The sequence below is a fragment of the Embiotoca jacksoni genome, unplaced genomic scaffold, assembly GCF_022577435.1.
Source record: "Embiotoca jacksoni isolate LCO1_2020_lvr unplaced genomic scaffold, fEmbJac1.0.p SCAF_13, whole genome shotgun sequence".
NCBI classification, from domain to species: Eukaryota; Metazoa; Chordata; class Actinopteri; family Embiotocidae; genus Embiotoca; species Embiotoca jacksoni.
This window is the reverse complement of record NW_027185263.1, coordinates 6,828,804-6,851,385: the sequence shown is the minus strand read 5'-3', so window position 1 is coordinate 6,851,385 and position 22,582 is coordinate 6,828,804. Positions and strand designations below refer to the sequence as shown.

The 22,582-nt window shown below is 42.1% G+C and overlaps 2 protein-coding genes across 2 annotated transcripts in view; both read left to right on the top strand.

The window, feature by feature from the left end:
- The window catches only part of LOC138196224 (four and a half LIM domains protein 1-like), an 11,494-nt gene extending 6,936 nt beyond the window's left edge, over positions 1-4,558 (top strand). Inside the window, exons 2-6 of the mRNA XM_069146063.1 lie at positions 1,682-1,863; positions 1,986-2,160; positions 2,363-2,532; positions 2,671-2,857; positions 3,457-4,558. Coding sequence (XP_069002164.1) covers positions 1,708-1,863; positions 1,986-2,160; positions 2,363-2,532; positions 2,671-2,857; positions 3,457-3,611 — 843 coding nt within the window. The 5' untranslated portion in view covers positions 1,682-1,707 and the 3' untranslated portion in view covers positions 3,612-4,558. The remainder of the gene's footprint in view (positions 1-1,681; positions 1,864-1,985; positions 2,161-2,362; positions 2,533-2,670; positions 2,858-3,456) is intronic.
- On the top strand, positions 4,014-22,582 carry LOC138195984 (adhesion G-protein coupled receptor G4). The gene is made up of 26 exons (XM_069145640.1): positions 4,014-4,038; positions 6,005-6,135; positions 6,254-6,491; positions 7,036-7,323; positions 8,624-8,735; positions 10,238-10,392; positions 10,485-10,664; positions 10,750-10,823; positions 12,623-12,645; positions 12,717-12,862; positions 12,976-13,105; positions 14,427-14,521; positions 14,677-14,881; positions 14,995-15,091; positions 15,564-15,710; positions 15,888-16,013; positions 16,097-16,142; positions 16,229-16,332; positions 17,732-17,853; positions 18,239-18,507; positions 18,677-18,791; positions 19,534-19,612; positions 19,797-19,998; positions 21,029-21,130; positions 21,354-21,518; positions 22,120-22,582. The coding sequence occupies exons 1-26, from the start codon at positions 4,014-4,016 to the stop codon at positions 22,251-22,253; spliced, it is 3,510 nt and encodes a 1,169-aa protein (XP_069001741.1). The 3' UTR covers positions 22,254-22,582.

The window sequence follows — 22,582 nt, the reverse complement described above, 5'->3', positions numbered from 1 at the left end:
TGTGTGTGTGTGTGGGTTTTGTCAAAGAGTTGTCAGCATTCCAGATCTCACCACATTTGTCATACCAGGAATTCCTTCATGTGTTCACCTTACTGTGCGCACGCGCGCACACACACACACACACACACACACACACACACACACACACACACACACAAAAACTCTCTTCCAGCATTTTGGGAGAATTCCTCACAGTCAGTCAGCGTGAACTTAATGTGGGAAATGACTGCGAAGGCAGACTGTAGCCAACTCTTCCACTACACTTCTGTGTGTTTGTGTAGTGCTGATTTTTTGTTTTTTTTGTTTTTTTGGACACCATGTTGTGTATTATTTACCCTCTGAAATCACGACCCTGTAATCACAGCTATGTGATCAGAGTTATGGTGGTCAACGTAGTGATTTTGGTTCTATGTTTGGGAAGTTTATAAGTGTTGTATTTTAGGGAGAGTGATTATTGGACTCTGTGGTGTGAGAAATCAAGTCTCATAAATTCATAAAGTGCATTTAAAAACCCAAACAGCGACCAAACTGCTTTACAGAGAGATGAGGTTATTTTAGTGACGATTCAAATTGGAAAGAAAGAAGATAAAAGTTCGTTAATACAAGTATAAAATATTTGGACAAAATCTTAAAAAAACTCAACATAATTTGCGCGGTAAACAAATAAAGAGAACAAACAAAATGATGGGTCTCCGCACAGATTTTTTTTTTTAAAGATGGCAGTGGAGGATGAACTATTACACAGTTTAGGGTCAACAATAGAAAACCGTCCAAATCCCCGTGTACATGTCCAACTGTAGCCGACTCCTTCACGACTGTAAAACGTTGATGAATTGTTTTGAGCATCATAACCCCTCTAAAACGACAGATGTCAGAATTTGATCCAGTCTGTCTACTAACATTTTGGAAGTTTAGCACGTGATGGTGCAGACATCCTCGGGTAAAATTATTGGGCGCAGTTCAGGAACTTGATTCAGCTTGGATCAGGTGAACGGCCGTGAAAGTGAACTACTTTTGCTCGTCTCTGTGCGCAAGATTGAAAGTTTCATCGTCAGATCAAAGGAGACAAACTTGTGTTGCCGGTCGTTTGTCTGCCTCTCAAATCAGCCATAAACTTTATTACGCAAGTTGTCAGTAACGCGTTATCGACAGGTGATAAGATGTACGAGCGGGGAGGAACCGAGCACAAAGGCGCTCAGAAACATTGACATGAACACCCTGGCTGCTATGTTTTTACACAATGTAAATATCTCAAGGTCGTGAGGTGCCTCATCAGCTAACTGCATCAGTGAATATCAAAGGGTTTGCTCCTTTGAAACCTTTCTCTTTAGTAACAAGGTGTTTCAACAGCGCCCCCGTGTGATAGTTGTAGGTAGCGTTTTTAATTGTGAGAAAACCCAGAGTCAAATCCAATAAAGCGGTTGCGGTGACGCTGACGTGCAGCCGTGGAACCAAATTCTGGATCTTAAGCTCCTTATTTCCACCAGCAGCTTGAGCAGCACACAAAGCTGAGAGCAGTCAGAGAAACCAGGAGTTAATTAATCCGTTTTTGATCACAGAAAATGAAAAAAAACAACACAAAAAAAACCCAGCAGCAGCCATAAAAGCAGAATCGTGTTTACCACGATGACGTCACAGTGAGGATTTTACCTTCTCTTTCTTCTTCCTCTTCTCGCTGCAGGCGTGAGTCGTACCTCGACGTGTACGATGGCCGACAGCTCGCACTGCTTCTACTGTCGCGAGGACCTCGGGGGGAAGAGGTTCGTCCGTAGCGAGGGGAGGCCGGTGTGTGTTCGCTGCCACACCAAGTTCTGCGCCAACTCCTGCGCCGAGTGCCACCGACCCATCTCCGTGGAGACCAAGGTGTGTCATCAGGTTGCGTTTTCCGGGTTCGGATTCAGAGACAGTTTTGTATATTTTTTTTTTTAGTCCATATTTCCCTCCCGCGCACCTCCGAAGAAAACCTGCCTCTCTTTGTCCGTCAGGAGCTCAGCCACAAGGGCCGACATTGGCACGAAGAGTGTTTCCGTTGTGCGAAGTGTTACAAGCCGCTGGCCAAGGAGCCCTTCAGCACCAAGGACGACCGGATCATGTGCGGGAAGTGCTGCTCCAGGGAGGACGCTCCACGCTGCCACAGCTGCTACAAGGCCATACTGGCAGGTACGACACGTCACCCGTCGACCCTGATTTTGCGCTGAAGGGGTTTTGGTAAAAGCCGCCCGACTTTCAGAAGAATTCACCTCACAAATTCACCAGAGCAACAAATGTGCGTCTCTGGGTCAGTGGCTGAAAAATGCCCGTCGACATGTTCGCACTTAATTCACCGCCGGCAGCATCCAAACCCTCTTCTCGTCTCCTGCAGGTGCAGAGACTGTGGAGTACAAAGGGAACTCTTGGCACGACGAGTGTTTCACCTGTTGCAACTGTAAACGAGCGATAGGATCGCAGAGTTTCCTCTCCAAAGGAAACGATGTTTACTGCAGCCCCTGCCACGACAAGAAATTTGCCAAACACTGCGTCAGCTGCAAAAAGGTAATTCCTTTCAAACGGGATATTTTTTATTCTTTGGGTGCCTGAAGACACTCGAAATAAAAAAAAATCCACTAAGTAAATGCATTTATAGGATTTCATTTGACGGTAATACTGCTGTCCACGTCGATCTGTCTCCAGCCTATAACCTCCGGAGGGGTGAACTACCAGGACCAGCCGTGGCACGGCCACTGTTTCGTGTGCAGCTCCTGCTCAAAGCCTCTGGCGGGGTCGAGTTTCACCAACCACCAGGACCAGGTCTTCTGTGTCGACTGCTACAAGAGCTCCGTGGCTAAGAAATGCAGCGGCTGCCAAAACGCCATCACAGGTTATCTTAACATTTGAAAATGAAGATTGTAAAAAGTAAATCATCTCGAGAGATTTAAGGAGAGGTCACATGTTCCAGCAGATATAACAAAAATTGTTGTCAGGGAGTTGGATAAAAAAAAAAAAAAAAAAAAAATATATATATATATATATATTAAGACCACTCTAGTTGCTTTCCATCAGACTCCAGGCAAGAGATGGTTTGCTCAGCTGAGTTTAAAGACTGAAGAGAGGGGGAAACAGCGAGCGACTCTAAATTCACTAACAGTGAAAATATACAGTTTTTACTCAAAAAAAAAAAAAGGTGTAAAAACAACAATTCGCCTGGTCGAAGCCATGTTCAACAACTGTGGCTCCTCTTGAAATGAGACAGTCCATCCTCACAGAGGTCCTGTTCCCACCAGAACAGGGATTCAGCTGCCAATAACGCAAGGTTTTCAGGCCGCAAGATATTTAGAAGGAACCGATGACCACCCGAAGACCAAAATGTGTTCAGTGGGACAGCGTCATGTTGTGTTTTCTGACTTCGCAAGTTCAGTACGACTCGTGACCAAAAGGTCAACTCCTCCTCCGCTAACTGCTCTCTTCTCCTCCTCCCAGGTTTTGGTAAAGGAGTGAACGTTGTGAACTACGAGGGCAGCTCCTGGCACGAATACTGCTTCAACTGCAAGAGATGCTCGCTCAGTCTGTCCAACAAGCGCTTCGTCGCCAAGGGGAGAGACATCCTCTGCGCCGACTGCGGCAACAAGCAGTGACGGACAACTTGGGCGTTTGTTTCAAAGCGATTTATATAATCTTAACCGTTTTTCTAACTATATCGTCTCGTTTGAAGGCCGGGGGGGTCTCCATTTTCAACTGTTCTGTTTATTATTCAGTTAAAACATTTTTTTTGGGGGGGGGAGATGACGCGATGGGAAGGATGACGCCAAAATGTAATTTGCTTCGATGCTGCATGCCAACGCGACGACATACCCGGTGCTGAGTGACGGTAATGAGCTTTGTCCTGCTGGTTTGAAACGAGATGCTCCGACGACTGTGTGTCGGTCTGCCGGTTTTCTGCATCACGTAAAATATGACACTAAAAATCCGTATCAGAGTGCAACATGTGTTTTAAACTTGGACCGACTTCCCTGTTGGCGTTATTAAAGAAGGGGCAGATGAATGCACTGCAGTACCTGAAAGGTAAATCATATACTGATAGATGATGCTTTCTATGAATCTACATGTCAAGGATTTTCCTTTGTAAAAAAACAAAAAACAAAATCAAAAAAATCAGTGTTTCTAAAACATGACAACAGCGTTTTTACATATTTTGAATATTTACATACTCAACACATGGTTTGCTGAAGTGTTAGCATTAAGCTAAAGGTTAGCTTGTATTGTTTTTTTTTTTTAAAAACATTGCTTGTTGAAATAAATTCCTGAATTATATTTGTTTAAATTGTATTTTTCCATGTACACAAAAAAAAAAAAAAAACTGCTTATGTTGGTAGCTTTAATGTCAACTTCTTGTGTTTGTTTGAAAGGTAAAATCTTCCTGTGACCAGATAATCAAAATTATACCCGCTTTTGTAACTGCTAATTGCCAAATATTACAATGCTTCATGTGTGTTTTAAGTAAAAAAAAAAAACTTTATGCACTTTTCTTAACTATTTTCCCTCCGAAGGAAAAAGGAAAATAAATTGGAATATATGCAAACTGCATGCCTGGATGTGTTCCTTTTTTTTTTTTTCTACAAAACTGAGCATCACGTTTGTTTTTTATTGACCGAACTGTGATATAACACAAACCTTTTCGGGAATCTGTTATATAAAACAATTATAGTTTCACAATAAAGTTCAGAAAGATTTATGGTGTTTTCTTTAACTTCCTCATTTTAGAGAAAGGTGCCAACCTGATAAAAAGTCTTGTGTGTGTGACCTTTAAAGTGAGTCAGCTGTACGTGTGCAGGCAATGTTTACAAAAACCACCAAAAAACCACCAAAAAAACCAGCATGTTTGTTAGAACTAATAACCTTTCAGCCTGTGTGCGCCGGTCAATTATGGTTTTGTTGTTTCCTTTAATTGATTGACTGATACGAGGATGTTCAATATTTACATACACGTTTTCCTCCTGCGCACACATATTAACAGCAGGGCACCAATCACAGCCCGACGGCACCAAACGGTCTTTGTTTACAGAGGAAGGTTTGTGATTCATCTTATGCTCCCTCTCAGAGTTCAGTGTTTGAATCCGACGAGACACTTTTAAGATAATCCTCTGCGGCATGAGAGTTTGTTAAAGACTCTGGGCCGGGATTTCATTTTTCAGATTATTTCATTAAAAGGTAAGTGCTTCTTCAGTTCTTCCAAGGCTCTAAAAGTGTTTTGATAAACCTTTGACACTTTAAAAGCAGCATTAGCCAATGCTGAGCTGATTAAAAACTGGATACACTCATTTTTTAAATTAATATAATACAAGAAGAACATTGTGTCCAATGTCGCTACAGTTTTCCTCGTTTATTACGGTATTTGTGCAGTTAATGCGTAAACATTCTTGTAACTAAAAAAATACCGAGAAAGAAACTTTTTTTTTTTTCCAGACTCGTGATGATTTTCCTTCAAAAGTTTGTGACTCTATTCATCCATTTGTCTTTGTTGAGCTGCCCGGCCTTCACTGTGGAGCGAGGTAAGAATTAATATGAAGACAGAAGTTGTTTGATGAAAGAGAAGCTTGAAGAAAAAGGAAACTTTACAAGATAAATTAAACACTATATAACAGTGGTTAAACGCCCCAAGGCCAAGCACTAACAGTACAAAATAAAGTCTCTGTAAGAAACAGCCTGAACGAATGAAGACAGTACGAGAGCAGCTGTCATACTGTGTACAGTTTAACTGGCAGCCAGCTACTGTCTTACATTTCAATCTGCAGATTCTCAACTGACTCTGTATCACACTGAAATGATATGCAGCAAACACAATCTAACGAGAATCCAAAGTAAGAATACATCCGACAGAAATCAATGACATTAAAAGAAAGGAATCAGTTTTTATCATTACAAAACTACAAAGAGAGCGGTAATAGGTGATGGAAATAATTGTTAGTTGCAGGCCTACTCTAATCAAACTAACATATATGTTGACTGTACATTATTTGCTCCCGTCAAGTGCCAAGCTGGCTCAGTCTATGGGGGAAGGTGGCTGACTTCACCTTCGGGTGCAGCCACTGGACACTAAAGCCCGAGGTCTCCATCCCCGCGCTGCAGGAGTTCACCGTCTGCCTCAGCCTGAAGCTCGAGGTATTGACGTCCTTTCCTAAGTTACACTGCCGTCATTGTAAACAGGAAAGTTTGATCGGGGCTGCACAGTTTACGGTGCTGAGAAAATAACGCGTCATGTTTTGTCCACCGCGTCCAGGCCCCGGCTTCGTCTCCATGGACCGCCTTCATGTACCGTCACCCCGACGTCCAGTATGCCGAGCTGGGTCTGGGGGGGAAGTGGGGCCGTTTGGTGGTCTGGCTGTTTGGGAGGGAGTGGACGACCCGGCGGATCGACCTCCGTCTGTCACGGTGGCACTTACTGTGTCTGACGTGGTCACATGCGAAAGACAGACCTGTCCTTTACGTTGATGGCAACCCAGAGGACATCGTGGCAGGTGGGTTTTAGATCCTGTTTTAACATCTTGTGGTCTCTGTTCCTCGGATAATTTCTTCTTGAGGATGAAACAAGAACCAGTCACAATAAAACTCTACAAAAAAAAAGTTGCGATGTCAGTAAATACTGCCGCGGTTCTGCTGATCAGCTGTCCTGTAAGGAGTAGTTTTGATAAATAAATGTGAAATGAAGATTTCATTTGGATGCTCTAAAATCTTCATACGAGGTGCGATCTAAAAGTTCAGAGACCCTTCCTGTTGTGACATTCCGCCCCTCTAAAATTCAAACGCCACTAAAAACGCCTCGCCCGGCACATGGCTTCACTGCCGTCGGGTTTTTCTCAACAATTGTTAAGGGTCTCCATTTCCCACATTTCCCAAGCGCGACACAAAGTTTGATCTCAGTGGCAATTCCTTCGACGCGACGGCCGGAGAGCCGTTTGTACCGCGTGTCGTGCTGTTCTGACTTAAGGATCGACACGCGATCATTTCACTGTGTAATTTGCCCCCCCCCCGCCCCCCCTCGACGTCTTCTCCCTCTCGCAGCTCACGATGCCGATACTTCTCCCTTCAATCGCTCCTCGTGCGACAAACTGGCCCCCAACGGTTCGCTCACTCTGGGCGCGGAGCATGTCCTGGTGGACGGCGACGTCCGGGTCGTGCCGTTCACCGGCGTGTCGGGCAGATTCTCTCTGTTCCGAATGTGGGGGAGAGAACGCAGCGAACGGGAAGTGACATCGCTGAACTGTACGGAGGGCGAGCTGGTGAAGTGGGAGTGGGACAACTGGAACACTCAGACCTGCGCTCCGCTCCCCGATTCCAGCCTGCAGTGCAGTGAGTGTTTCACATTTCATAAACCCACTATTTACTTCAAGCTTTTCTCCCTTTCCTTCCCTCCCCAGTGTTTATTTGATGCACTTTATGCTCATCAAACGTTTTACATCTTTTTTTTTTTTTTTTTTTCTTCCAACCAGCTCCACAGCTGCCTTTGGTTTACACCCTCAACGGTCAACTGTTTAATCACCTATTTGGGAATTAAAGTAAATATGGGAGTTATTCTGTGATCAGTCGCATCAAGATCACTGAGGTGTCGAGCGGTGTAATTTTCTCTTTGCCAAGCAGAAACCTGCTGTAATTGTTCAGCTAATTCACTTTTTTTTTTTTTCACTTATTGTGACCTTTTCCCATTCATGCATGTTTTTTTTTTTTTTTTTCAAAGCTGCAGGAAGAGTTTTGCTGCGAAATTTCAGCAGAAGAAGAAGGAGCAATATTGTACGAGTGTGCCATTTTTATTGGCACAAATTAAAAATCAAAGAAAAGAAGAAATCAGTTAAACGAAGTTAAAATACTTTTACTAGACATACTTGAAAGTTATCCGTTTTTGGTATACGATAATCCTTCCTGTGGTTTTATGTGTTTTTTTGTTGTTGTTGTTGTTTACTGCACTATGTCTGACAGAATGGTCCACTTACGAGGTGAGACTGATGTTTGCGATCATCCGTCACGACGGGAACAACACCGAGCTCTACACAGCCAGAGACATCGCACATCATTGGGTAAAACAAAAATAACAACGGTCCATTGCTCTTTTTTTTTTCTTTTAAACTATCGAATCGGACAACCGCTGCTGTTTGAAGTTTTGAAATGAAGCAGAAGAGTTGGGAACCAGAAGAAGCGACGCAAACAGTTGCGGCGACGCTGACACCATTCAAGGAATATTGCAAACGGAGAAAGATCAAGGCCGAACAAAACATGTCCGCAACGATCATTTTTACTGCCACTGCATGGCACTCCGCTCACATCGGAGGAGGGTTTCTGTTGTTTACAGCTCGTTGAGTTTTGGCGCACAGCAATAGTAATGGGTCGATGCTGATTTGTTAGAGGCCCGAGCTCTACAACGATCCTCAATCTCAGTGTGGTCAGGTTCATATATGGACGCAGCGAGTTTGCGTCTGGTAACGCCTGGCTGACTGCATACGGCCAGTTTGGGTGTAATGCGTGTGTAAATCTAAAAAAAAAAAAAAATAGTAATAATACAGAGTATGAAAAGGTTTGAATACATGTTAAAACATGTCTTTAGATAAAATAATTCACCACATTCTAGTGCGTAAGCTTTGACCGTGTTCTCCTGCAGTGAACCTAAGCGGCCGTAACACCGCTATCTGCCGTTTGTTGCTCCTGCAGCTCAGAGATGTCCTTCCGACCGACATCTACCTACACAGAGTGTCTGTGTTTGAATTAACCAGGTAGGAGAAGATTCACATTTACGACACTGACTGGGTGTATTTTGTCATAAAAAAAAATTGGTTTAAATGTCACTTCAAAATCAGTTAAACCTCGTTTGATAGTAAATGTCAGAAAGGAGGAACTGACTTGAGTTTCTCTGATCTCTGCAGATCCAATGAGGAAGACCTCGTAAAAACATCATACGAGGACAGGCTGGTAAGCATATCGGAGCTCGACTGATGGCTCGACCAGGCTGGTATATATCAGCCGATACTGGCTTGATGCAGGCATAACCGTCGCACTGCAAGTGCACATGTAGGCTGATGATGAATATTAGGACAGAAACAGAGTCTACTACCAAACTGAAGGAATCTTTTGTCAAAATTATTTGTTTTACCATCATACACATAATGTCTCTGGGAAAAAAAAAAAATCGGTTTCTACGATGACTTTGAAAATTGTATTTCTTGATTAAATATGTGTTTGGTTCTTCAGATGCAGTGGGATACCCCAAATAACAACAGGTAACACTGTACAGGTTCACTGTTTCCTAAATATTGTACAAAATGACAGTGGCTAGGCATGAAGATGCACTGCCAATTTCTAGTTCAAATTATAATCTTTTGATTATGCATACACTATATGCAAATGTATAAGCATGTAACATTTTTTTGGGCTTTGAATTTAGTAAAATAAAATGTCACACTTGGTCAAACTCTTCTGACCTGCTTGCTGTTAAACAAATCACTTTTTTTTTTTACAGTAAGAAGAGAAAAGTAAAGAACAGCAGAGCTTATTGCATGAAAAAAAAAAAAAAGAAGTAAATTGTCACTAGGAATGACAGCAAAGCAGAGCAGACATTTATACTGCATGCTTCTTACTGACCTCTAAAAAAAAAAAAAAATCCTTAAAACAAAAACTTAAAAGGCAAAAGTAGTCACCGGTGCACTTGCTCATTTCCACACAAAAGCCGTTCAGGCTCAGTTCGACTCTACTTTCTTTTTTGCATTGGCTAAAAGTTGTGGATAGTGCCCGGTAACCTGTGTTGAGGTTCAAAGCAAGCTGAGCCGATACTAAAAAGTGACGTGAAAACACTACCGACTGGTGTGTGAGCAACACGGGACGTCCAGCAGTCGCAATTTAGTATATTCAGTGGACCACTCCATTAATGGCAACCTGTAAAACCGTGGCAGAGGTTGCCGTTTGGTTGGATTGAGCGAGGGTGAATGTTGCACTGAAGTTGACACGAAGGCAGTTTCATTCAGCGTCGCTACAGTAACAACGCCACGTTTATAAGGTGCTGCGCGCAGTGAGAAACAAAATCCAGAAAAGTACTTTGGTGCCAAAAATCAAGTACAGTCGAGTCTAGCACATCCGTAACGGCAGTGGAAAAGAGGCTTTTGGTCCCAACTTCTGATGAATTGTCAAAGTATGAAGTAGAGTCCTTTGGAGGAGTCACAAGATAAAATGCCCTGGAAACCAAAATAAAATGCGAACTTGAACTCTCCCGTCTCCCCTGCAGGTTCCACTGCCTGGTTTACGTGAGTGTTATCCCCAGCATGGACGTGGCAGCGGTGAAGAATGAGGTGTACACGGACCTCAGCGTCCCCTACAACCACCCAAGTGGTTTGATGCAGCTGCTGGCTGACGCGGCCAACATACACACCACACCTGTCGGTAGGAAATACGTCCCAACAGTCGGCGATTGGGAATCGTTTGCAGAAAAACAAGATTCTGGATTCACGATAACGTGCTAATCTGTTTCCCAGAACGGTTCTCCTTTGCCACCATCTTCCCTCCTGTTGTGGTGACGGGGACCTCTCAAGTCTCACCCTCCACTGCCTTCCCTGCCACTACACTTAAAGCCCAAGACATCAGCACCACCAAAAGTGCTTCCACCATCGCAGGAGCAGCAACCACCTTGACCACAGGACCCGCAAACTTCTCCGGTCAGTCTGGTGATTCGCCGCCTACGTCACAGTTCCGTATCGGTGACGTTAATAAGCTTCTGATTTGTCTCAATCTTCTCTGCAGACCTCTATTTTGAGGTCAAGGTGAACGCGTCTATAGCAGGAGACTGCGACCCCGAACAGGTCGTTCCCACCTGGGTACGTCACACGCAAGCAGCCAAGCACTTATTTCGAGAGATAACGACACAGATTCAGATTCGCCGTTATTAAACGCGGCCAGCAAAGAAGTCTTCACAGGGGAAGGGGAAGCCAAGTAGTATTGTGTGAAAAATATACATACAGTAGATGAAGTACAAAACCCTCTTTTGTGCCTCCGCCTACCAGTCAAGCTGCAGTTTACATCCATATCTGTCCAGATTCATGTAATATATGCAGCGACAACTCCGAACGAATTTGGCCAATGAATCTGTTTTCCGATAGAACACAACAGGTTGGAGCCATGACATTAAACAGAGCTTCCAATGTGGATGTTTGTTGTAAAGAAACTTTAAATTCAAAACGCGGACGCTCCGCACATACCTTCAACCTGACAAGCGCAGAAGATCTATACGACGAGCACAGTTTCAAGGCAGAGATTAAGTGTCGCCAATTGTGTATCTGACCCAAGTGGGAAATCTGGTCAACATCTTCCGTTCCGTTCCCGAGTTATGCAACACGTTCACAAGAAGGGGACGGATATTGGGTCACAGTGACTTCTGACCACCAAAATGTAATCGGTTAGGAAATGGCACACGATGCCGTTATTTCACTGTGAGGAAAAGACATATGACACGATTAGGAAATGAGCTGTGCCGCTGATGGAATCCAGTTATGATGCTTTTAGGAAACGGCACGTGACGCAATTATGGCCACCGTTAGGAAACGGCATATGATGCTATTTGCAAAAAGTGTACATGCAAATGCCCGTAATGGCCCCAGCTACTAAATCTCCTCTTAAAAGCTCAACTCCAGTCTACCTGATGCCTTGATGACAGTGCTTGACCTTCAGCTGCTCCCCAAAGTTGAAAGGTACAGTATGCGATGCAGCTGCAAAACCATCTGTTTCCAGAAATGTCTGATGAATGTGAAAATCTCTCCGCGTGAACGACTTAACTTGCTTACGGATCTCACTTCCAGACTTAATCCCAACCCGCAGTCACGCCTCTTCACTTCCGATAGAGTAAGTAAACAGAAAAAAAAAAAAAAGACCTCAGACCGAGTGAAGTCGTTGCGATTTTTAAGGACATCACTTTTAGTGATTTTAACAACTTAACGCTGATACTCGATTTCTTTAAATCTCGTAATTTTTACGACACAGGATTATAGTTATTTGGTTATTGCTCCAGATTTCTTTTTTTTTTACGTTTACTCTGGCTGAAGGTGGAAAAACCTCACCGCTGAAACCCAGCACAAAGGAATGTTTTTGTGTGCTCAATAAATCTACAAACCAGAGCTCGACCGATTGATCTGTAGGCAGATTTTATTGGATGCTATTGTCTGAAATACATTGATATGGGAACTTTTTTCTTTTTGGAGAACATCATGCAGAAAAAAAAGATGCTTGGGGTTGTTTGGATTTTTTTTGTTTTTCTGTTGGTGTGTGTTTTAAATCAATAGTTACGTATGCTTGTGAAATTCCCAGTGAAGTTGACCGTTTCGGTGCACTGGTGTTATTATTAATGTTAAACTGTAAAATATCCTGGCTCAATCACACATCTTTGTCGCAAGTGTTTGATGAACACATTTCGGCCGATGTGTCGATTTCGTATATATTTTTACTTCCTAATATTGGCATCCGCCCCCAAAAAGTCCAGGAAAGGTCGGGCTCCATTACAAAAGTTAGAAAAAGGTTAAATTGCTGAGAATAAATAATAACTTAAAAGCATATGTTCTGTCTTGATATGAAAATACTGTTTCTCCTCCCGTAAGCTGTGTTACATCCTCTTGTTCTCTCCCAGGTGTTCGTACACAGAGCTTCAAGGTACGGAACAAGTTGTTTTTACACAAATTTCCATCATCATGAACCAATAACAACTTTGTCGCTGTCTGCAGAGAGAGCTTTGTTTTCCAGATCCAGGTTATGATGCTGCTGTCAGACACACAGGAAATCGAAGAGCAGATACGACGCCTGCTGCTGATGCCTTACAACAATGGGTCCGTCTCCATAGCGACCGAAGACATAGAGATAAGCCGCATACGTGAGTGAGGTTCGGGTTCAGCGGAAGACTTCACGCGCAACATTGAAAAACTTGACGAGCCCGTTTAATCTTAATCTCCTTCTGCACTTGTGTTTACCGTCTCACCGCTTCAGTGATATTCAAGTGCAACGCAGAAACCCACCAGACCCGGAAAGGCCTGTTTGCGTGGCCCGACACTTCAGGAGGAAAAAATGCCACTCAGATATGCCCAAAAAATCCTTGTCGCTGCGCCACCCGGCACTGGTGAGAGCTTCAACGAATCATCAAATTTTGAAGCGTTTGTTTGAGGATTCATTCTATACAGGCTGGTCACTGCGGGGCACGCTCACCACTACGGCACAGGCACAAAAAAAAATAATTGGGATCATTATTAGGAATCTACCTATTTTGGATGTAGAAAATAATTATACAAACGTTGCACAAACACGCAGACAGGTCCTAAAAGTTCCTCAGTATTAACTTACAAAACCCAAGTGATGGAAATAATATTACACTGGCATAAACTTCCTGTGAGGCTGTGCTTAGCCAGTCTCAGTAGGGCCGTGTGATAAATTGATATCTTATCCCGTTATGATACAAGACTGGACGTGTCGGAATATTATAGATATGGCGTGAATGTTGTCGTTTTCTGGTTTTAAAGGCCGCTTTACATTAAAGCGGTGTCACTTTCTGAACTCGTTGGACTGTTGTAGCTTTTCTATTATTTGCCTTTAGCCGCTCAGTCTACATTACTGATCACTATTTATCAAAAATCTCATTATAGAAATATTTCATGAAAGCACATCTCGACACTATTGTTGCAATATATTGGTCAAAAATATTGTGACATTCAATTTTGTCCATATCGCAGAGCTCTAAGATAATGTTGGCCTTCGCCCCATCTTAGGATAGCACGCTTAGCATTTGCGAATTGGTACAAAAAAGTTAGTTGATATATATATATACAAGACCAACACTGCCATTCATGAAGCCGCACAGCTAGCAAAATAAAATACACACAAAATACTTTCTTATATTTACTGGCTAAATCAGGTGATTGTTTCATGTATTTAGCTGCGGTCAACATCAATTTAAAGCATCAATAACTTTGGGTCTACCTGAGAATTGATTACATCCGTTGGTCTATACTGTGTGTGTGTGTGTCCAGGACTTTGTTTGTTGATTCAGTGTTGCAATACTCACTGATGGCTGTGCTGTAAAACTATTAATCAGGAGCTCGATGTCACTAATGATTGGACTTTAACGATAGGCGATTCCCAGAATCAACAGTCTCGCAGCTGCGTAAGGACTCGAGTGTCTAAAATCCATCTTCATCATCATTTTCCGCTTTTAAAAACATAGCTGATGCCTTTTTTTTTTTTTTTTTTGTGCCAAAGTCAAGAGTGTAGAAAGCAAAAAGTTGACAGAAGTTGAAATTGGAGCTATAGCAATAAGAAAGGGAGTTAGCAGATTTTTAGAAATATACAAATAGGATGACGAAAGCAACCTTTTAAAAAAAAAAATCCTGTTTTAAAGGAAACATTTTTAAGCTCATCTCATTGTCCACCACCTGTTTTTCTGACAGCAAACTCGGTACCTACTGGATGTCTCCAGACTTGAACGACTGCCCTCTAGCGGTGGAAACTATTTCTGATCTGGACCATGTCGAAGTCACTGCTGGTCTGTTACACGCTTTTTCTGTCCGACAGTCCCCGACGGTTTAGCTTTCCACTTTTAAAATTCATTATTGAACACATTATTTCACAAATTTAAAATCCCTGCAACAACAGATTGATGACATGCATTATTTCACCGGTTGTATTATTTATCTCCAGATAATGCTCTGGATGTGCTGGAGATGATTCAAGATTTACTGAGAAATCACTCCACACTCAACTACCAGGAGCTGGCCACAGTCCTCAACAAGCTGAAGGACGTCATTGACGTCAGTGTGGTCAGGCCAAACCTGGGCCAAGCTCTCATTAACATCATTTCAGAAATACTGGAAACTGACTGCAACCTGGTGCCTTTTACTAACACGTAAGGAGGGAAAACTGAATTAAAAAAATTAAAAAAAAAAAAAAAAAAATCCAAATTGAGGCTCGACTAATCCGACATCAGTGTACTAAGCCCTTCTCTGTCTTCCTCTACAGCATACTAAATATTACAGAGACCGTGGGAGACAGGATGGTGGACTACGAGGGCTCGTTCACCCTGGTTGCTCCGGTTGTTGCTATTTCAGTGCTGGATGTAGTTCCTGGACAGTTTGGCAGTTTAACTTTTGGTGTGTCGTCTGATTGGACAGGAACAAAACCTGAGGTTGGTAAAAAAAAAAAAAAAAGAAAAATGTCTTTAATCTGTCGGCTAACGTTTGGATGTCAATAGAGCAGGAGAAAACATCACTTTTGACTCACTTCCTTCCACTAAATGGGGTAAAACACATCAGAGAAGACAGACTATGAAGGGACATAAGAATACAGTATAGTGAAGACCATATCTTAGGGCTGCAATTTAATTTTTTGATTAATGTACTAACTGTTTTTTTTTTTATTGATTTATTGTTGGTTTTTAAAATTGTGAAAAAAATTAATGAATTAATACTAAATTTTTTACATTCTCATTCTTGAGTCTGCACTGAATCTCAAAAATGACTTTAACTGTTGCTGTTAACTAAAAGATGCTGTCCGAGTCTGAACTAAAGAAACGTGTCTTTATGTTGCAGATTTTTATCAACGGGCATCCCTTCAACAGTACAGTGGCTTTCATCTCCCTGCCGTCGGCCCTGCAGCACAGCTTCCCAAAACAAGACCTGAACCAGAACCTAGCAAGAGTCCAGTTTCAGTTCTACGGCATCCCGATGCTCTTCAAGGTTCTAGTTCATTTGAATTTATTCAGTTTTATTCATTCTTAACGCAGCATGTTACGTTAAAAAGCAAAAAAAAAAAAAAACAAGCACTGGTTTTTAAACACTTTGGTGCAAATATACTTATCTCGGATACCCATCAGTGAAATAACTTCTTCATATTTATTTTGTTATTATTTTCAGAGCAGCCCAAAGGAACAGACCCTCAACACCTTTGTGGTGTCAGCCAATGTGATCAACGCCAGCTCTCCCATCAAAGACCTCATTGAAGACGTCCAAGTCACGCTCCGCCATCTTATACCCAATACGGTAGGAGAGGTTTTCCTTTAACGAAACACTGCTGCCAATATAATGAATAAATGAGTGCAATTCCTTTTCCTCTCTGTTAAAAGCTTTACAAGGAGGTGCAGTGTGTGTACTGGAACTTCAATAAAAACAGTAGGTCCTGATTAAAGTCGCCACTCTTCCAGTGTTATAAATGCTGGATGAACTGTGTGATATTGAGTGTCAGTGTTCCCTTTCAGATGGACACGGAGGCTGGGATGATTACGGCTGCCGAAAGTACAACAGCAGCCCAGACTACACAACGTGTCTGTGTGATCATCTCACACACTTCGGAGTCCTTCTGGTACGAACCGTTTATTACAAGACTTGCAGTTTCCGGGTAAGCACCCTCCGGCTGAAGAGGAACATTTTAAAGTTTAGGTAATGGTAGTGATGCTGGTAGTAGCATTACAGATGGTAGTGGTAATAGCATATCGGTTGTAGACAGGGGAGGATGGTTCAACTGAGATTTAACCAGCAGAGGGCACTCAAAGAACAATTTATAAAGATTACCTGCAGCCAAGCAAAGTTTGACACAGATTCATTGTTTCTGAGGAGCCTAAGAATTGTTTTTAAAAACATGCTTCCTGTTTTCTCATTTAAAAACAATTGAAGTCCTTTAAAAAAAAAAAAAAAAAAAAAGATCAGTGCACCACATTACATATATCTGAACTTCAATGGTCTGGGCAGAAATATTTTCCAAAATTTTCTTTAAAAGGGCTGTAAATCTAAATATTACTGAAACTAACCCTTAATATAACTTTAATCGGTCGAGGCAGATGGCCGCCCGCCTCCGAGTCTGGTTCTGTTGGAGGTTTCTTCCTCTTTTCTGTTCCTCCCACTGTCGCCAGTGCTTGCTTACATGGGAGTTGTCGACCTTGCTGTCTTACGTGCCCTACGATGACTTCTGTAGTGATTTGACGCAATATAAATACAACTGAATTGAATATATAGTACAGTATATAGTGCAAATAATGTATAGTATAAAGTAAGGTTTGCAATTTCGTAATTTGTTTGGCTGTCACCAAATCTCACGCAAAGACACAAATCAACTACTCATTAATGCATCTTTCAACACATTCCTTACCGCGATCGTGGCTTCAAAGGCCGTACATTTTTACCAATCGACCACAAATGTACACTTTCTGTTTTAAAAAAAAAAACTAAAAATGTCCTTGAAAAACTCTGAACAATAATACATGGTGGATTTATTGGGGTCTTTCAACAGCAGACTTGTTGCTGTAGCGAGTATTTATGGAAGCAGGACGGCACGTGTGTGTGTGTGTGTGTGTGTGTGTGTGTGTGTGTGTGTGTGTGTGTGTGTGATTGACTCCCAAGTAAATTACAGGTCCTGTGTTTGTGTTAATCAACGAGCGTGTCACCCAGTGCTCCACTGTGGCTCATTGATGAGGTTTTAATAGTTGTGAGACAACAGCAGAGCTGTGCAGCACAAAGGATTATAATATATGCAGGCAATACCTTGTTAGCGGCATTAATTCATTGCTGGTTTTGTGTTTTCATTGGTTTTGATGATGATAGAAAAAATATACAGTAGCCCAGTAATTTGAGTGTTCCACTCGACGAGTTAGAAAGGCGCAGGTCTTCATGCCAGTTTGTTTGGCAGTACAAACAGGAGCCCGTTAAGGGCTTTTAGAGACAAACAAATACAGATACTCTCCTGCTAAGTGTGTGTTTGTGTGTAGGATGTCTCCAGGACTCAGTTGGACCCGGCTAATGAGCAGATCCTGACCATTATCACCTATGCTGGCTGTGGAGTCTCGTCACTGTTCTTGGGAATCACTGTTCTCACCTACACGGCTTTCGAGTAAGACTCCAACCAGAGTTGTTATCATATGATTGTTTTCTGCTTTTTAATACACTGACTGTGTTTCCATGCAGCCTGGTTCATTTGTCTGTCTGACTACAGCCCTGTCAACTACAATTCAGATAAATTTGAAAACTATCCCTGTATTTTGAGGCACACAATCATTTTCACATCTATATTATTTACACTGAAATGCCAATGACACATTCATGTAACGATTCGTATCATTATTAAATGTTTCTCTGTACGTGTATCTACATTTAGTGATTTATTTATGCACATGAACATTTCCCATAATGGTACAATTTTATTTTCTCCTATTCAGTGTTAAATCTTGTGCTCTCTGTGTCTTACCGTAAATGCTTTACTTCCATGTCCGACGTAGAAAGCTCCGTCGAGACTACCCCTCTCAGATCCTCATCAACCTCTCTCTGGCCCTGCTGGGTTTGAACCTAGTGTTCCTGGTCAACTCCTGGCTGTCCTCCTGGGCCGTGTACGGACTCTGTGTGGCCGTGGCGTCCACGCTGCACTACTTCCTCCTGGCGTCATTCACCTGGATGGGATTAGAGGCCGTTAACATGTACTTCGCCCTCGTCAAAGTATTCAACGTCTACGTGCCCTCATACATCCTCAAGTTCTGTGCTCTGGGATGGGGTGAGTCATGTCTTTGCTTGACTGACTAACAGTGAGCGGCTATAAACACTTCAAAACAGAATGCGGAGACATGACGAACTCACAAAAGCCTTAAAGCTAACCAAGTATCGTCGTCATTATTTCTGAGGCTATGAAACGTGCTGTAGAAACATTTGAACTCTTCCTCCAGGTCTTCCTCTGGTGATCTGCATCCTGGTGCTCATCGTGAACAGAGAGGCGTACGGCAGTCACCTTTACACAGATCCTCAGTCTACTTTAGAGCCATTGGACAACTCGGACAACTTGTGAGTTCTGGCTTCCTCCCATATTCATTTTCTATGATGCATCTTTGAAACAAAAGTGCGCTAATCAGTGAGACTGAAAAATTCTATATGGACTGGCTGCGATAAAACTATACTCACGACTTGGTGTCATTGATGACTTGGAGGTTTAATGCAACATTAAGCATTCAAACACAATTCAAAACTACATGCAACATGTGCTTTGCTGCTTTGTACTTGTCTACAACTGCTATTCTGTGGTCCTTTCATGAATTTATTTTTCTCAAGCATCTTGTCACTGATAGTTAAACATCTACAAACAATTAACCCCCTACGCAGTACAGTACAGGGCCTGATATGCAGCATCGCAACATTTATATCATGTTTTAATGTTTTCTACCTTTATATCAATCCAGTCAATATTTCCAAGAGATTAAGTACATTTATAATCAAGCTGATGTCAGTGTCATACTGAAAGTCTTGTGGCATGGTGTCAACATTTTTATTGGCTTCTCAAGTTTGTATGAATGTATTTGCAAAAAAGTCATTCATTCACAAATGGGTGACTGTGCAAATAAACCATACTCCATTTAAATGTTTCACACTGCAACTCCCTCTCGCCGTGGCAAACTGTGTAAGTGCAGGAAAACCACCACTGACCACAATATCTCCCCCTCTCTTCCGACAAATTTAATTTATGCATCGCTGTCCTCCCCTACCGCCCGACATCTTTTTTTTTTTTTTAATGCTTTTTCTGCTCCCTCAGCTGTTGGCTCCAGGACGATGTGACATTTTATGTGTCTGTGGTTGCCTATGCTGGACTGGTGCTTCTCGTCAACATTGGGGTAAATAATTTGAACATTTCATTTAAGTTCAAATGACTAAAACAAGGCTCATGTCCACATTTTACTTGGTAACGTATCACAGTGGTCTCCTCTTTAGCTTTTAGCTGTCTATCTATATTTTCCTGCATACATCCTTTCCGTTCTCCTGTAGTTACTCTCAGCCTTCGTTTTAATCTCCTCTTAGGTTTTTGTGGTGGTTTTGATCCAGATTCGCCGAATGCGAGTCAACAGCCCGGCAGGAACCCGGAGCGGACTCATGCACGACCTGAAGGGAGTTGCCAGTCTCACTCTGTTACTCGGACTGACATGGGCCGTTGGGTTCTTTACCTGGGGACCAGCCAGAACAGTTCTGCTGTATCTGTTCTCTGGACTCAACAGCCTGCAAGGTTGTTGTTTCCTTTTTATTACAGGGAGAGTTGCTGAAAGGTGGATAATGTCCAGCATGTCTTTAAACGCAAACATCAAGAGAACATGCAAACCTTTTGCAGTCAGCAACCTTTTTGTGCTTTGTTTTCTCTGAGGTACTGAAATCATGAGCGCCTTTTAGTTTTTAAAGATGCGTTTTAGTATCTAACCTCCATGTAACCATTTGCCCGCTATTTGTGAAGTTTGAGCAGCTGTATTAATACTTGGTTCACCTACTATCACCATCGCCTCTGCTAAACTTCTTAAGTTTTTCGTGGCTGATTTAAACAGCAATGACTTAAAGCTCTCTGGAGTAAAGTTTTGCTTTTAACACTTACTTATTTTTGAATAATATATGCTCACAAATGTGCCTTTTAATTTACAACAATCAGGGGTATTAATGAAGCTAATATTTTTGAAAAAATGTCCCCTTGGGGATTAATAAAGTAACTACCTACCGACCTACCTACCTAATGATAAAACGTGAACATGCAGATACTCATGAACAGTTTATGAGGGTTTGTTTAGACGGACTTGGAACTATGAGGAAGCCTAAATTGCTAATAGAAATGTTGTAATGATAATATAATCATAACCAGTCCTGTCTTAAACCTCATACTTAAAAAAAAAAAAAAAAAAAAAAAAATCTCGTATGAAACCCATTGTGTGTGTTGCTTTGTTTTATTTATTCAGTAAAGATCTCCAAACCAGTCATGCAGTTTATGTCCCACTTCACGATCGCAGTTCAAAAGAGACCCAGAAAAAGAAGGAGAAATCAAACGACTAAATGATGCAACTCTTTCACAACTGTTTTACCTCAGCTGGCCTTCGTCTTCACACTTTCTCTGTATCTCAAAGTGACGCAACCACCAGTGTTTACTTGTGGCAATGAAATGCCGAGCTGAAGTGCAAATTAAAAATATCTGCTGAGGGAACAAAGAGCCACAAACCAAGATCCAATCTAGTCGCCCAAAAGCTCATGACCTTGTCTCTCTTTCCTCTTTATTCCAGGACTTTTTATCTTCCTCTTCCACTGTCTAATGAAAGAGAATGTCAGGAAACAATGGCGGATTCACCTCTGCTTCGGACCGTTTCGACTTGAGGAGCACTCTGGTAAGACAGTCACGCAATGCAATGACGTGAACTCGTCACGTCATTCAACCTACTTTTATGGAAACCATTTGTGAGGATTTTAAATTTGTAAAGAAATAACCATATAGTAATTGATACTAAGCAAAGACCTGTGATGACCTTTTACATACTTACTATGGAAGCAATGACAAAAGTACAACTTTGGGCTTATTTTGTATTACTTGCGTCTGCCACTGTTGTCCAGAGTGGAGCAACTCGGCATCCGTCGGAGTCGTGACCAAACCCAGAGCAAATCCTCCTGGACCGTCGATACCATCGGTCCGCTCGGTCAAGTCCAGCTCCACAGACAGCACATCAGCTTCCTCCGACTCCAGTCACAGAGACTCATCCTGCAAGAGGCCAAACCTGGGTGAGAAAAGACAGCAAGTCCAAAGCAGCACATATCCTAACAAATTAATAACTATGCGGGGGCCATTTTAGTGTGCTAAGACGGCAAAAACATGAGGATGAACAAATGATTATCTTAGAATGAAAGCAGAACAAAATTGTTAAATGTGTGCGGGAAATAAAAAGGTTTTGACTTCAATTATAATCCATGATGAAGATGAAACACGTTAATGAATTCTTGATCCAAATCTGTTGTAAGACATTTAAGGTTGCCATTAAAAGTTCCAAATCATCTTGTTTAGATTCAGCCTCCTTCACAGGAAATGATGATCGCAGATTTAGTCAGACATCACAGTCCCTCGGCTGCCAGAATAACAGTGAAGGTCACTGCTTACATTAATGAGACTGCGCTGACGTTAAATAATTACAAGGCTTTGTAATTAAGCTGGTTTAAACACAACTGAAAATATATGATTGTTACTCCTTAAAAGGTTTCCTTCGCCATCTGACAGCTTAATTTAAGTTTAACCCCGAAATCCCTGGCACAACGTCCCGATCCACGTCGAGAAATGATCAGTTCTTCACACCTCTAAATTGCTCACAGATGTTTAATTATCTTGCAGGCCTTTTAGTGGATTCCATGGCTCTTCCTCAAGCCCAGAGAAGCCCCTCGGGTACAGGAGCTCTGCCTTCCTACAGGGCAACAAACCCCACACCCGGATGGAGGAATCACCTGCCGAACCAGCTGGAACAATGATGAAACCGACACATATATGTGTACACTTGCATACACACGCGTAGAAATGCTAATTCCAAAATCAATGATGAAAAGCTTGAAATCTGAGGCAGCAGCCTACACATGCTGTACGTCAATACGAGACACAGAGATGTGTAATCAGTGCCGTGCGGAGACAAATTTAACTGCAAGGCACCACTGTATTCCAGCTTCATTAGATCATTTTTTTTTCCATGCAGTTCTATTGTTGCTTTTGTTTTTGCTAAATATTGTAAAAGAGCCTGTAATTATGAAGACATGAGCAGTTGCATCAGTACCAAGGAGGAGTTGGTTGCCAAGCAACTGGTGAG

Bases quoted from the DNA above. Each gene is read 5' to 3' on its own strand.
- LOC138195984 (XM_069145640.1), top strand. From the start codon at position 4,014: ATGAATGCACTGCAGTACCTGAAAG. The intron at 12,863-12,975 runs GTGAGTGAGGTT...TCACCGCTTCAG, and splicing joins CATAGAGATAAGCCGCATAC to TGATATTCAAGTGCAACGCA. The intron at 16,333-17,731 runs GTACGAACCGTT...GTTTGTGTGTAG, and splicing joins CACACTTCGGAGTCCTTCTG to GATGTCTCCAGGACTCAGTT.